This window comes from Theobroma cacao, chromosome 8 (genome assembly GCF_000208745.1).
Source record: "Theobroma cacao cultivar B97-61/B2 chromosome 8, Criollo_cocoa_genome_V2, whole genome shotgun sequence".
Lineage (NCBI taxonomy): Eukaryota > Viridiplantae > Streptophyta > Magnoliopsida > Malvales > Malvaceae > Theobroma > Theobroma cacao.
This window is the reverse complement of record NC_030857.1, coordinates 3,380,103-3,394,546: the sequence shown is the minus strand read 5'-3', so window position 1 is coordinate 3,394,546 and position 14,444 is coordinate 3,380,103. Positions and strand designations below refer to the sequence as shown.

The window sequence follows — 14,444 nt, the reverse complement described above, 5'->3', positions numbered from 1 at the left end:
AGATGTTGTGTCGGGCTTCTTGGAGGTGGTAAAATGGACTAATTTCCGATTCATCTATCAATTGAATCAGATAGAATCAAATTGTTTCAATTGTTCATGATGAATCGAACGTTTCAAATGTTCACGTGTATTTAGTCCTAAAATGAGAGAGACCATAATTCCAATTTAGTATAATATATTTTCATTTAAATTTAAAAATTAAGTAATATTAAAAAATTGACAGTAACATACGGAAGTCCTAACTGGGATTAACTCGTCAAAAGAAAGGCCCAAATAGAACCCAAGTAGAGCTTGCTCAGAGCCAGCCCACTGATGCTTCTAAGGCAAACGGTGCGTTGAGACTTCTTTCCTTTGTACCGAATAGCCGTATTAATTAATAATGTAAATTGGTCCCACAAAGCAGAGCAAATAGGTGCCCAGTCACCCAAGTTGACGGCCAATCTAACAATAGCGACAACTGGCTGCACTTTGTAAAACCCGATCAAACCAGCATATCCAAATCTCCATATCCCTGCACCGCAAAAACCCTTTTTCTCAAATTTCCAAAGTTTTAAGTTAAAGATGTGGACTGATCTTCTTTTACAAGGCGCTATCATTCTCGTTACAATCTTCATGTTCCTCGCTATGCATGATATCCCAAAAAAAATCTTCACTAAAATCCGGTATCGGAATCGAGCTGACTTCCAAGCTAAGCGCCATTTCGTCCTCGGAGCCCAGCTCCTAGCTCAAGCCAGATCCTCCAAGTCCCGCTCATCCACCACCTCTTTGGCCAAACAAGCCGAATCCGAAGCCAACAAAGCCATTTCTCTTGACCCGAAAGACGCCGCCGCCTACATCCTCAAAGCCCTCGCTCTTGACCTCCAGGGCTACAAGACCTCCGCTCTCGACTCCCTCGACATCGCTCTCTCCCCTCTTGCTGCCAAGTCGTTGACTGATAAAGAAAGAGGCGACGCGCTGTTTAAACGAGCTGAGTTGAAGATGGCTATGAACCGGCGCGGCAGCGGAGTCGACTCAGCGATCGAGGATTTGACCAAGGCTGTCGAACTGGGTGCGGATAACGGGAAGGCGTTTTGTCTGTTGGGAGAATGTTATGAAATCAAGAAGATGAAAGCGGACGCTAAAGCGGCTTTCGAGGAGGCTCTGAAGGTCGAGCCTAGCTCCAACGTTGCTCGCGCCGCCCTTGACCGATTGGGCTCGTAGTTGGGTGTTTCCTTCTTTTTGGCGTCACCTTGTTTTGACGTTGTCGATCTAAAAGTTTCCAGATGTTGTGGCTTAATTGGTTACAATTGTTAGCGTGTTTTGAATCTTAAATTGTTAATAGTTTATCCGAAGAAAGTAATGACAGTGAATTTTCTTTAGTATTTGCACGTCTTTAGATCAGATTGGAAAAATTCTCCATTCCATGAATTCTCTCAAACAAATCAACTTCCTTTACTTCTTACAATCTCCTCTTACCCGTGGAAAAGCATTTCTCAGGAAAAAATAACATTCAATGAGAGACTAAAGGATCTCGAAGTTAAGACTTGTATATATAAAGATGTACCTAAAAGTTCCGAGGGGCGGGTTGAGTTGTTTCTGACTGGGCGTTGGGTACTACCAGGCAAGGGAATCAATGATGTTTGGTTTAACTTGCTCGGTGGTTGAGTCGTTTTAGTTCTGAACCTTGCACAAACGAGCAGAAGCTGGCACTGCTTCTAGAGGAGCAGGAAGTATCCCCAAAGGGAATGTTACAGTTTTGAGACTCTTTTTGCATATATCTATCCTAAGGAATGAACATCCTGCTGTTGGTTGATTATTCACTAATACCATCCAAAAGAAATTAGGGAATAGGCTAGGCCAACCCCAGTTACGTTTTTTACCAGAAAAGAGAAGTTTCTACCCGATAAAGCAAAAGTACTACTTTGACTTGGCTCATTGCAATCTTGTCTTGTATTAAGTTGATCATCTGATCTGAGAGAGCAGAAGCACTCACTTGTTGCATTTGCTTTGAGTATAGCTTAAAAGAAGCCAGTGTGTAAATCTGAACAAGGGTAGAAAAGGAGGATAAGAAACGAAAAGTTTCTATAATGGCATCAAAGTTGAGTAGCTGGAGTAGAGACATTTATCTCTGTGCTCTGCTTGGGGTGCTTGTATATGTTGCCTTCAGCACATGTTTCCATGGGTTAGAAAACAATTTGGAGGAACAGAAGAAAGGTCACCTGGCAAAGAACTCGGGTGAGTATAAACTATAACCTGATTTTGTAAATGTAATTTTCAATTCTCTCAAGGAGCAATATGAACAACATGTCAAAGCCTGAAAATCCTTCAAACAAAGTGAGGGGTAAAATGAAAAATAGTCATTGAATTAATTTTTCCACAAATTTCTCTTCCCACGGATAAATGCAATTTAGTTTTCTGTATTCACTAGTGATTGAAATTTGTTGCAGTTCAACAGCAAGGCATCGCGGCAAGAAACATAAGTGATGGCTTCACAGCTTTGGCAATCCAGTTCCTCCATTTTTTCCTGGCGAAATGTTTGCAGTTCAGATACCTCCCTGTGCTGCAGCCTGCTCCTTCTATGTCTATGCCATTTTGGCTAGCATATACGCAATCAATCTCCAATCAGCCTTCGTAATAACATATCAAGACATGACTGTGTGGTAGAATAAAGTTAAAACATGTTTTCTCCATATTTTATATTTATCATTTGCCTTGTCAAGTTCTCATAAGAACAACTTGATTTAGCATGCTTCTCTTCCTTTTTCCAAGTAATGTGGAGACAGAATAACATATACGTTGATTTCACAGTTCATAAACTGTTCAACTTCTCTTCAGTACTAGTAGTCAATAGTCATTCCAAATATATCAGCAAGAACCAATGAAATTACTTTTGATTGCCATTCTCTGGGAAAATCATTGTCTCTAAGAAAAATTACTTGCGGATGTGATTGGATTGAGGATAAATTCTTATATTTTGTGACGACACAAGGAACAAGAAGGACGTTTAACTTTACTTGTATAAACTAAACAAGTCCTGATACACATATAATCTGTTGTAGATGAAATAAGTTACTGCTTCCAATTGTGAAAGTCAATTAGTGCAATTGTTTATATACTATTTCCAATGCATAGTAACATTAGCTTTCTTTAGTAATATTTATTAGAAATCTTCCCCTGCCTGTTGCTTTTTTTTTTCTTGATCCTATAAGATGAATATAGCAAAAATTCCATAGCATTTCAAGGTGATGATTGAAATCAAAGGGAGGTGTTTGGAGTCCAAGGAATCTGTAGTGCTGGAAACATACTCTGCAAAATTAAAAGGGTTTGATTAAGTTTATGATTATTCTGTTCGAGGTTGACTTCGTGCTCTACAAGACTCAAATCTGTTACTAACCAACAATTTCTTTATATTTAAATGACATAAAATTGTAATGAAACATGTATAAGCAATACATATTTTTATATGGCAAAGCACCGGTTGCTTTGGAAAAACTGAATGAACATCTCCTCCACCTCCCCCCCATTTAGTTTTTTGACCCAAGATGCATCCTGCTAACAATTGAAGATTATTAAAAATTATAAACTGCAGTATGACTCAGCAAATTAGCTCAGTTTCTGATCGGATATATAAGAGGACTATGGGGTCCCTTTGGAAAACGCAGAAGCTTGTCCTCGTCATTGCTATAGAGAGAGTTTGCTTAAAGTAAAGGCAAAGAAGAATTTCCATCTACAATGGCATCGAAGTTGAACAACAATATGAACAAGGCTATAATTATCCACGCCCTGCTTGGGCTGCTTGTTGGTGTCTTTGCTCGCACATATTTCCATGGGTTGCAAGACAATGTGGAGGAGAATGAAAGCTACCTCGGACAACATTTTGGTAAGTTTAATTTTGGATGTTTTTGATAGTCATAACCTATATGTCAATGCAATTCTCTATTTCTGATTGCCATGATCCTAACATTCTGCCATTAATCTCGACTTGCAGATGAACTTGGTGGTACTGTGGCAAGAAGTATTCAGGATGGTTTTGTTACTTTGGCAGTCAAATTTCTCCATTTCTTCATTTCGAAGTGCTTGCAGTTCAGATATTTGCCAGCGCTGCTTCTTGCGCCTTCTGCAATGTCTCTGTTATTTTGGGTAGCATTTACTCGATCAATCTCATCAATGCCCAATAATCCTCTGTAAATTATACCACTACAGTTTAAACACATTCTTCTTAGTCCACTGCACATGAACTCTCTTTGAAAATACTTAGAAGCGGAACGGGGAGGAGAAAGCCGAAAGGTTTGATTGAGGTTGGCGACTTGACAGATCGTCATGGTGAAACTGCACCAAAGCAGCCAAGCCTACCAATCCATTAATGCTTTTTCAGTCAAGGCAAAGGAGATTGGGAAGCTGCATAGGGTCTGTTAAGTTGTTCCAAATTGTTGGCAAAGGAAATGCAATATCAATTGAAAATAATTCATGGAATTTAAAGCGGAATTTTAATCCTTTCTCTTTTAGTTTTCCTGAATCTTTTTTGTTCAGATCACCTAAGAATGAGATTGTGGTTTCTCATTTTCTAGCTTCTAGCCATGAATTTATGAACATTAATCTTGGTCAGCAACCCTTCTGAGCTGACCCTCATTGCATATAACATTGGATACTAATCTGAATATAGATCAGCAAAGGGTCAACATTCCACACTAAATCAGCAACATTCATATCAAAGCTCTCTACATAAGCTGATGGCCTAATAAAAGTATAATTTCTGCACTTTCTTTTCTTTTGATTTTATCAAATCAAAGGATGATAAATAGAAAGTCTTAATTTGGGTAGGAACCAAACAGAACTCTAAATACAGAGATTCATTTGGCACTTACCCCATTCTTGAAATGCTATGTTATTTGACTGGGAATTGGAGATACTGCTGACAAGAGCACTGGCAAGAAACAGATAACAAAGTTAGGACAAAGGAGAAAGTAGCATACAAATGTTGATCACAATTCATGTTTTGACCCTATTAGAAAGGTCATGTATAGGCCCTCAATTTAATGCACCAAGAAGATTGGTACCAGATTATGATTCAATGCACCTTTGAAAAGTGCGTTATTTACTGCTCTTTGGGATGGGTCGTCTTGGAACTTTTCTGCATAGATTTTTCCTACTGTATATTATCTCTCATCAACGCGCACAAAAAGAAAGTTGTCACGTTGATATTTCTTTCTAAGTCAACAAAGAACAAAAGCAAAAGTTTTCCGAAGAAATCTGTCAGAATATTCAGAGGACCTTTGCAATTTTTTTGTATTTTCTTCTTTCGGTTGAACATGAATTATCAGTATATAGTAGTTTATGGTTATATCCTTAATGAACCGATCCATGTGTTTCCCATTTTTATAACTCACTTAACAGGATAAAGCATCAAGCAGTTTGCTAATATCATGGCAAAAGATAGTATACCTGGACCTGGGGATTAGAAAGAGCAGGAAAAAGTGAACTTTAAACCTAAAAAAACAAAATATTAATTTGCCATAGTCTAAACTTAACTAGTACATATGCTGTTATTCCATAATGCATAGTCATGGGTTATCTTTTGTATCAGAACTCCAAGTAGGCAAAAGATTTTTCTTCAAGGAAAAAGGGGGACTCGTTTTGATTTTGGAAATAGTCAACGAAGCCCTTTGGGATAATATATGCTGTTAGTTTGAAACAATCAAATATTGCAAGCACATGAGAAAATGATGAGTTTGGGGTCCAAGGAAAATACAGGGCTGACAACGTATTCTACAAAACAAAAGGAGGTTCTATGATTAATGCTCTCAGAGGTTGACTTCGTGCTTAGCAAGCTTCAAATCAGACCATCTGTCCATTTTCTTTATTTTGAAAGCAACATCTATTTAATGAAACATAAAGTACATACAATTTCATCTTCGATAGCAAATCCCCAGTTTCTGAGCAAGTTAGTTGAGAGGAATTTGACCAAGGAAAGGAAGCTTCCTGCTATCAAATTATCTTTGAAAAGTATTGTTTATAATAAACGAAGCAATGACTCAGCAAATCAACTCGGCTTCTGATCATGTATATATAAGAGTAATGTGAGATCATCGTAAAAGCAGAAGCGCCGCATATTCATTTCAATTGAGTTGCTTCAGAAAAGTCAGTCCAGGAAAATAGTGCAAGAGATTAGGTTCCAAATTTATAATGGCATTCAAGTTGAATAACATGAATAAAGCTACAGTTTTCGTTACCCTGCTTGGGCTGCTTCTTGGTGTCTTAGCTCGCTCATGTGTGCAGGGGCTGCAGAAGAATGAGGGGGAGGAGAATGGAAGCTACTTTGGACAACAATTCGGTGAGTTCTGCCGTTCATAGTCCTAAAATTCTGTCTGTTTCGTATGCATAATTGGTAATGGGAAGAATAGAGTAGTGTCATTCGTTTTTCCTTACTTGATTGCACTAACATTTTGCAATTGGGATTTGCAGATGAACTATGCAATAACGTGTGTACAAGTATCCAGAATGGCCTCGTCACTTTAACAGTTAAATTCCTCCATTTCTTCATTTCAAGTTGCTTACAGTTTAGATATTTGCCAGCGTTGTTTCCTGCGCCTTGGACCATGTCTATGTCATTTTGGGTAGCATTTACTCGATCAATCTCATCGATGCCGAACAACCCTCTGCAATAACTTTTGATTCATCTTTGACTTTCGGCCACTGCTGTATTCCACCCACATGCACCCTCCTGACTGAGAAGGGAAAGAGACAAAGGGGGGAGGAGGGGGAAGGGGGGAAACGTTTGGGTTGGCATGGTGTTGTAGGTGAATTTGGGTTAAAACAAATTACTGTGACAGCATAGCCCAATCCAAGTTTCTGAGAATGCAAAGCTAGGCTATTAATTACGAGGCATAAAACTGTAAAATCCAAAAAGAACTGTAGTTTCTATTTGATTTCTTTTGGTGGGACATTGATGTATGGTTATAACTACAGCCAATCATCTTACCACATACAAAAACAATTGGTCAAACTTTAATTCAATGTTTATGAACGACACTTTTTTATCACTATAAGTTATAACATCATCTTCAATAAATTCTCATGTTACAATAAAAAATTCTGCAATTACAACAAAAATATGGTAAGCTTGGGGACTAAAGTGGATATGAGATGGAGAAAAGTTACTGAGATAGCAAATTGAAAATCAATCCAACAGTTCCCCGTCCAGCCGCTTAAGTGTAGGCAGAACCTTGACCAGAATTGACTTAAACTTTTCATCAGCAATTGCATTCCCTACAATATCTAATTGCTTCAAGCTCAACTCTTTAAATATAAAAAAAGCCTCCCAATAATTAATAAGAGCAACATCACTGATCACGGTTTCATCCTTGTTCCATTCACTTCCAACTGAATGAGACAAAGGAGAAGAACACAAGTACCTTGTTGTGTCGATAGAATGTTCACCGATCTCGTTGTATGAGATATCTAATACTCTTAATGACTTCAGCTTTCTCAAAGGCTCCAGAGCTGTAAAACTTCTCAGTTTATTGTTTCTCAAACTTAAGCAAGAGAGGAGCTGCATAGCTTCCAATCCTGCCAATTAAATTAATGAAAATAACACATGCAGTCAAGTCTAAATTTATAAAAGTATTATCTGTGAATGAAAGTATAAAGTTTCTACTCTAAAGTCATACGAACAACTGTAGTATCAGGTGACTATGAGTCACTTAGCAAACCACAAGTATAAAGGGAAAATAAAGGCCCAAACAAGGAGCATCATGCATAGTTTACACTCACATGAATTCATTATTTATATAATTTTAAAAATAAAAAGGTGTGGAGTGGGAATACAACAACAGAAAATTTGAAAGAAACACTAAGGGCAGCTCAAGTATAAGGAACTTATTGAATAGTCTCCAATCAACACACAATATTTTGAACATCAGTGTAAGTATACTATACCTTCAATTGATTGTAGTTCATTTTGGCTAAGATCTAACATTTGGACCCACAGTAATTTCTCAAAAGCTCCCATTTGTGATAGCGATAAATTATTCAGCCGGAGACAGATAGGATTGCAAATAGATGATGAAACTGAGTCTTTATACTGAAAGCAATGTTTCAACAAAGACTCCCGACTAGAAGTCACCTACAGAATACATAAATAAAAGATTTTTTGTTAGTCTCCATGTAAATCTAACAATTTACACCAAAAGTTAGAATGAGAGTGAAAACCTACATCTTATCATAGCAGGGGGTCAAAAAAATGTAACAACTGAGAGGACCAAATATGCACAGAAACTTTTCTAATACTTAAGTCTAGCTATCCAGTTAAATTGGTTTTATCTCCAGAAACTACTATTTCAAATAAACATACGTTTAACAGTTCCTCAGGTTTATTCTCTGTTCTACTTGTTTTACCCCTGTTGACAAACGACAGTTCATTAGACTAATCTAACATCAAGAACACCCAGAGAAAGTAACCTAACAAGTATAACAATTATTATAAAGTTGCAAAAAACATCTGGCTACTGATACAAAACCTCAGAAACAATATTAATCCAACACTAAAGCTTAAATGATGATGCTTTTGGTGACAAAATTACTGACGAAATAATGTACTCACCTGCTGTAGTAAGACTACGCTATGCTCATCCTTGTAGTATTGGTAATGTGATGGATCCAACTTCATCAAATCATTATACAGTTCAAGAACTTCTTCTGAATGAACCAGTTTGTTAGCACATGGAAGTGCCATTACATCATAAGCCATCAACAATCTTGCAAGAGTAAGCTTTCCAATTTTACTACAAAGAAACAGAGCAAAAAAGAAAAAGAAGAGGCACTGTATTAAAAATGTTGCTTCTTAAAAGTTTAATAAGGTACTGATTTAGTTAAGCAGGCTTACCAATCCATCAGTGATAACAATTCACGGAAGCATTCAATCTCTTTAGCTATAGCCTCTGCACGCCAGCTAGATGCAGTTGGTTCATGATCATTCTTGATACTTAGTTGATCAAAAGAGACAATTGGAATTGATTCCTGAGATTGTCTTCCATGGACCTTAAAATCTTCTTGTCTCCATGAAATATTTTCTGCAGCTGAAGCTTGAGAGGAATCTCTATTGACAGGCTGTACACATACTTTAAATGAAAATGTTGAAGGATAGCTATATTGAAACCCTTTTGATGAAATGATTCCCTTAGAATGTCCAACACTAACTTCCACTGAGGAATGAAACTCTGAAGTTGGAAATTTTAAATGTGCAACCCAAACTTGTGCAGTTTGTGAGTTACTTGCTGAAAGTGGTTTCCAAACAAGATCTTCATTTTTATTAAATCCAGATTCAACAGTAACCGTAGATGAGCTTACACCCTCAACAGATTGATTAAAATAAAGAACAACTGGAAATGACCCTGAATCAGAATGCAAGGTTGTGAATGGAGAAAAAGCAGAACCATTATGGCACCTATCTCCCAGTAGAAAGAGATCAGAACCATGAGCAGGCCAAGAAGAAACAAGAAGAGGAGAGTCATCTTTAACTGTTTGGTCTAGAAGCCAAAGATGATAAAACCATCCACTTTGATCATCAGGGTCCGTAAATATAGCTTGGTGTATAAATTCATACTCCTCTGGCAAGACCTTCTCTTTGGAGAGAAACCCTTCAGCATTTTTCTCAAGCAAATTGGACAATAGTACACTGCAGAAGTTATTCAATACAGTATATATCATCAGCAGCCATATTCAGCCTAGAGAGAAACATTATATACCAACAGTGAGCATGGTATTCATAAAATAGATAAACCAATTAGAGCTTAAGTTCGACACCAAATACCACTGAAAGGAAATTAAATTGAACTGCTAGAAATCAATACACTTTGTGACTGATGCTATACCCCAAAATAAAGCAAGATCGCTGTGGCGAACATCCACAATCAACTAGCAAAAATAACTAATTTATATGATGAAATGAAGAATTGGCGTTCACTTCCCATACACGCAACTAAAACACCATAAAAAAACGTTTGGACCTTAGAGTTAAAGAAACAGTTTTACCTGCGATTATGCCACGCCGAGTAGTTGCTAAAATTCCTATAAATCATATCCTCCGTGTACTTCAATTCATCTTGTTCTGATCTGTTCATCAATTCTGCAACAAATCTGGGAAGAAGAACAAAATGAAAACCACAGGGAAAACAAGAATGGCCCAAAAAATAAGAATCGTCCACACATTCAAACACCAAGAATAACAACAAAAAAGCCAAAGTAATTTCACCTCCTGTAATTCCATGCATGAAAATTACGAGAATCAGCTTTCTGGAACTTGTCCAGCAATCTCAGTTCGTGATCAATCGATGAATGCCCCTTGCTTAGAATCCATTTACGATGATGCCACGCTCCATATGACTTAAAATTTTGCCTCAATGCACTCTCAACCTTTACAAATTCATATAATCAATACACTCCAAAGAAAAAAAATACTTTTTTTTCCTCCATACAAAGAAAGAAACAGAATTCCAAAAGAACAAAGAAACAGCTTTCATAAAACTCAGCTATCATTCAGATTTCCTTAATTTTTGGACAAAATCACATTAATTAAACTAAATAGTGCAGCGAAAATCGAATCTTTCCAGTAAGTAAGCGGCGCAATAAAACGTACCACTCTGAGTTCGTCATCGAGAATGGACTTGACGGAGTCAGGATTGGACTCGGGCTGACTGAGATGGTGCTCAACAGCGAGTTTTCTATAGTTCCAGGCGGTGTAGGATTCAGGATTGATCTCTAATAGCTTGGCACTAAGTTCAACAGCTTCCTTAGTGTAACTGACACATAAAAAATTGAAGTAGCCAGATCAGAGAAATTGTTACAGAAGATTTGAAAATGGAAAAATAGAGAAAGAAAAAACGAAAGTACATTTTGCTGTGGTGAAAGGAGAAGAATTGAGATTGGAGACTGCGTAGCTTCGCGGCTTTGGCAGCAGAAGCTGCCTCGTCCTCTGGTTTGGGTGCTTTGCGAGGCCGACCGTGCATTTTTTTTTCTGGCTTTGCGGTTTCTTACGGAGGAGGAGAAGCGTTGATTGTAACGAAGACTGGCCTGGCTTTCCGGCTTGGAAAATACTTGCCCGTGTTACTATGTCAAGCACTACAACTGACTCAAAGACACCCCGACCCCGAGTTCGGTGACATAAGCACAAGGATTTTTTTTAATTAAATATAATTATATAATTTAAATTATTATGATCTAGTTATATAATAAAGCTGAAATCAGATGGTATCAAGCTAGAACCAAATTTCTGAATGCATATCAAACCCTACTCTTTAAATAGGGAATCATGCATCAATCAAGTTAAACGACATACTTGATACATAACAAAACTAGAGTTTAACTCTTTGAAATAAAATAAATGGCATGAAGAAGTACAATAATGTTCATGGCACAAACATTCAAGTCTTCAAAGGATTATGGTAATATGATGCAAAACCATAAAGTAATGACACCTTAGATTATATACGCCAAAAGTTTTTTGCCAATAAAAAAATAAGGCTTTTGCAAAAGCTTTCATTCCTTACATGCTTTGTGGGTTGGAGGGGGAAACTATTGCTGAGCACATAGCATGATCAACTGGTTCACGCAAAGGAGATGAACCACAACACAAGGAAGATTGAAAACAATGGGTTCACTATCCTTACAGAAACAATAGGATGATAGACACTGCATTGAATGCAAGAAGATGTAAGTTGCTCTTCATTACTCAAATGCATGCATTTGAATCCACAATAACGGCACTCATATCTGGAACCTGCTACAAATTTCCCAATTTACAAATAATATAAAAATGAAAAATATTGAAGCAAAGAACAGCAACTCGAATTCACTAATTCGTGCAAAATTCTCAAGGTGTCTGTAAAGAAATCTGTTAAGAGTCCTGATTTGTCCTATTCCCTCCATCCACTGTTTTCTCTAGACGCAAAATTAAATCCTGGCAATCAAGCCAGCCTCTACTTCTTCTAGGCACTATGCTTGGCCTGCATTTGCATGGATCCTCTCTACTGCTTGGTTTAAGCCAGTCATGATTTTTGAAGCCTCCATCTGACTGAAAGAGGAATCGTTAACCATTGAAGCCACCTCAACACCATCAGTCACTTTAACCAAAGCAGTTACATCTGCATAAACCATGGACGAGTTTCCCACATCTGGAGCCTCATGATTGCAATGAACACAATTCAGAGCCGTTAACTGACCATTTTTAGAATTATCGGCACCCTGGGGAGGCAATGCAACTTCTGCAGAAGGCACTTCTCTCTCAATCAAGTCACTGTCTAGCTTTGTATCCTGGAGATTCCCCACCACTTCTGTAGCTAAGGTTTCAGAACTAAGAGAATTAGTTTGAACCCATTCTGATTTTACTGGATCATCCATACCAACAGCTGAATTGCCTGTACTTTTGTCTTGAGAATGATCAACACTGTTCCCAGAGAGTTTTGCTTTCAACATTTTCTTCTTGAATCGAGTTTTCTTTGCCTTAGGAACATTCACAGCCTCCTCAGGATTACTAGCTGTCTCCATTGCCCTCTTTCTGCAAGGAATAACTGTTAGCTGAGAGTTGCCAACTACCTTATTAGATAGTTCTAATGTACTTGACTGTATAGCCAATAGAGCAGTTCTGGCAGCTTTGATCTCTGCTTCTTTTTTGGTTCTTGCTGCAGCTCCAATATACCGAATGCCTCCAATCTCAACTGTACATGAAAAGTGAGGCCCTCGACCTGGTGCTTCATCCTTCAGGCACTGGTATACTGGAATTGCATAATTCATCTTCTGTGCATACTCCTGTAGTAGATTTTTGCACAAGCCTGTCTCATGCTGAAGCAGACATCCACAGGAGAAGGTCAGCCATGAACAAGAATTTTATTTATGAGAAGCCACAACAGCAAACTAAACAATGAGTATAAATCACAACAATACCAGCGGCTTAATTTACTACAAGGTGATTCAGCAACTACATAACAAACTTATAAGATTTTTCATTACAGGCTACAACCTCAAGTTCTGTAATGTAACATAAGAAAGTCTTTTAAAAGGAAAACGCCACCACTCCATGGATTTAGTAACCTAAACCACTACAAAGAAATAAAGAAACTTACAACAGGTTGAGAGATGCTTTGGTTAACTTCACCAGATTTTGACAACTCCATGAGAGCAACTTCAGCAGCTGACTGCTCTGCTGCCTTGCGATTAAAAAATCCAGGCAAGGAATCATATCTAACATCATTTACTATCACTGCTGATCTAAAAGAGGGTTCATGGGAAGGGCCTTCCTTGATAGTCTCATAAACAGGTGTGGGAAGACCCACTTTTTGTGCATACTCCTGCAATCGGCTCTTGAAAACATAGCAATTCGAAACACCTGGGGATAATAATAAAAGAAATCGACAACAAAAGTAAGTAGCACTCCCACTTAAGTGGAGAATGAAGAATTCTGTAAACATCATAAGGAACAATCTCCTCAAACAATCAGCCAGAAAGGCATAATTCCAACATTGAACTTAAAATGTAGAGCTTGAAAAAGTTTCCTAGACAATCACCTAGGACAAGGAACATAATCTTTTAAAATACTCACACAAACAACAGGAATATAAGCGTCATAATTCATCATACCATAAGAATTGAATTCTTTCCAACAAAATATCCTCTTTCGCAATCAGAATTTACCAAGTACCATCTATCAAACAACTATGTATGCATACATAGATAAATGACAATTACTAAAATTAGATATAAATATAAATTTCAATATCCAAAATGATAAACTGAAGCTCACTCAAGCTCGCTCCAGTGATAAACAAGAAATATGATTCCAAAGAAACCCAGTTCAGAATCAAAGGGCTGATTTTATTTATTTGGAAGGGAGATTAAAACGGGTGTTATATAAAAAGAAATTTCCTCCGGGTAAATAAATTTTAACAAAAAAAAATTACCTGAGAAGTTCTCGTTGGTGGGCATGGCTTAATGTGACTCTTGAGATTTTTCTGAATAGCTGAAAATTCGAAAAAAAATAAAAGAAAAGAAAATAAATTTATATAGCTGAGAAATTGAGAGGAAGAGACAGTAAAACTTTCCTAGCAGGGGAGAAGAAGGGTTTCTGTTAAGTGTCCTGGAAAACTCGCGTGCACATGAGTTAATGGAGGTGAGAGATCATGGCCGTACGATGTCTGATATTGGGTTCTTACCGTACGAAGAGAGGAAGATTGTTACTATTTTTTTTTCTTTTTTTAATTATGCTGTTGGGAAAGGCAATTAATGTATTATTGTTGACCTTAAAGTGGCACAAAACTTGGTTCTATTATTTTTCCATTACAAAAATATTAAATACTATAATTATATAAAATAAAATGCATGGAGTTCATATTTTAGCCTCAAACCTGCGAGAGATGGTTTGGGCCGTTCACTTGGGCTGAACCCCACAGCCTGCATTTGCATCTCTCATGGACCAA

The 14,444-nt window shown here is 37.5% G+C and overlaps 5 protein-coding genes across 5 annotated transcripts; 3 read left to right on the top strand and 2 right to left on the bottom strand.

The window, feature by feature from the left end:
- Positions 562-1,200, top strand: LOC18591820. Its single transcript, XM_018125473.1, has one exon. It carries the CDS (start codon positions 562-564, stop codon positions 1,198-1,200), a length of 639 nt encoding a protein of 212 aa, XP_017980962.1.
- On the top strand, positions 3,623-4,457 carry LOC18591819. The gene is made up of 2 exons (XM_007018186.2): positions 3,623-3,859; positions 3,968-4,457. Exons 1-2 carry the CDS (start codon positions 3,712-3,714, stop codon positions 4,165-4,167), a joined length of 348 nt encoding a protein of 115 aa, XP_007018248.2. The 5' UTR covers positions 3,623-3,711; the 3' UTR covers positions 4,168-4,457.
- LOC18591818 lies at positions 6,063-6,870 on the top strand. Its single transcript, XM_007018185.2, has 2 exons — positions 6,063-6,310; positions 6,442-6,870. The coding sequence occupies exons 1-2, from the start codon at positions 6,163-6,165 to the stop codon at positions 6,642-6,644; spliced, it is 351 nt and encodes a 116-aa protein (XP_007018247.1). The 5' UTR covers positions 6,063-6,162; the 3' UTR covers positions 6,645-6,870.
- LOC18591817 (geranylgeranyl transferase type-2 subunit alpha 1) lies at positions 6,994-11,125 on the bottom strand. The gene is made up of 8 exons (XM_007018183.2): positions 10,867-11,125; positions 10,613-10,775; positions 10,229-10,389; positions 10,009-10,113; positions 8,861-9,652; positions 8,579-8,759; positions 7,915-8,101; positions 6,994-7,545 (listed from the first exon to the last, which is right to left on the bottom strand). Exons 1-8 carry the CDS (start codon positions 10,980-10,982, stop codon positions 7,157-7,159), a joined length of 2,094 nt encoding a protein of 697 aa, XP_007018245.2. The 5' UTR covers positions 10,983-11,125; the 3' UTR covers positions 6,994-7,156.
- On the bottom strand, positions 11,639-14,245 carry LOC18591816 (double-stranded RNA-binding protein 1). Its single transcript, XM_007018182.2, has 4 exons — positions 14,070-14,245; positions 13,929-13,987; positions 13,095-13,357; positions 11,639-12,813 (listed from the first exon to the last, which is right to left on the bottom strand). The coding sequence occupies exons 2-4, from the start codon at positions 13,951-13,953 to the stop codon at positions 11,968-11,970; spliced, it is 1,134 nt and encodes a 377-aa protein (XP_007018244.1). The 5' UTR covers positions 13,954-13,987; positions 14,070-14,245; the 3' UTR covers positions 11,639-11,967.

What these genes read in the sequence shown, in the direction of transcription:
- LOC18591820 (XM_018125473.1), top strand. Translation starts at nt 562, where the DNA reads ATGTGGACTGATCTTCTTTTACAAGGCGCTATCATTCTCGTTACAATC.
- LOC18591819 (XM_007018186.2), top strand. Translation starts at nt 3,712, where the DNA reads ATGGCATCGAAGTTGAACAACAATATGAACAAGGCTATAATTATCCAC. An exon ending in CTACCTCGGACAACATTTTG is followed by an intron (nt 3,860 to 3,967) that starts GTAAGTTTAATT and finishes CTCGACTTGCAG; the next exon opens with ATGAACTTGGTGGTACTGTG.
- LOC18591818 (XM_007018185.2), top strand. Translation starts at nt 6,163, where the DNA reads ATGGCATTCAAGTTGAATAACATGAATAAAGCTACAGTTTTCGTTACC. An exon ending in CTACTTTGGACAACAATTCG is followed by an intron (nt 6,311 to 6,441) that starts GTGAGTTCTGCC and finishes TGGGATTTGCAG; the next exon opens with ATGAACTATGCAATAACGTG.
- LOC18591817 (XM_007018183.2), bottom strand. Translation starts at nt 10,982, where the DNA reads ATGCACGGTCGGCCTCGCAAAGCACCCAAACCAGAGGACGAGGCAGCT. An exon ending in TCGATGACGAACTCAGAGTG is followed by an intron (nt 10,390 to 10,612) that starts GTACGTTTTATT and finishes GAATTTGTAAAG; the next exon opens with GTTGAGAGTGCATTGAGGCA. An exon ending in TCGGCGTGGCATAATCGCAG is followed by an intron (nt 9,653 to 10,008) that starts GTAAAACTGTTT and finishes TAACTTCTGCAG; the next exon opens with TGTACTATTGTCCAATTTGC.
- LOC18591816 (XM_007018182.2), bottom strand. Translation starts at nt 13,953, where the DNA reads ATGCCCACCAACGAGAACTTCTCAG. An exon ending in CACCAACGAGAACTTCTCAG is followed by an intron (nt 13,358 to 13,928) that starts GTAATTTTTTTT and finishes TATTATCCCCAG; the next exon opens with GTGTTTCGAATTGCTATGTT. An exon ending in AAAGCATCTCTCAACCTGTT is followed by an intron (nt 12,814 to 13,094) that starts GTAAGTTTCTTT and finishes TGTCTGCTTCAG; the next exon opens with CATGAGACAGGCTTGTGCAA.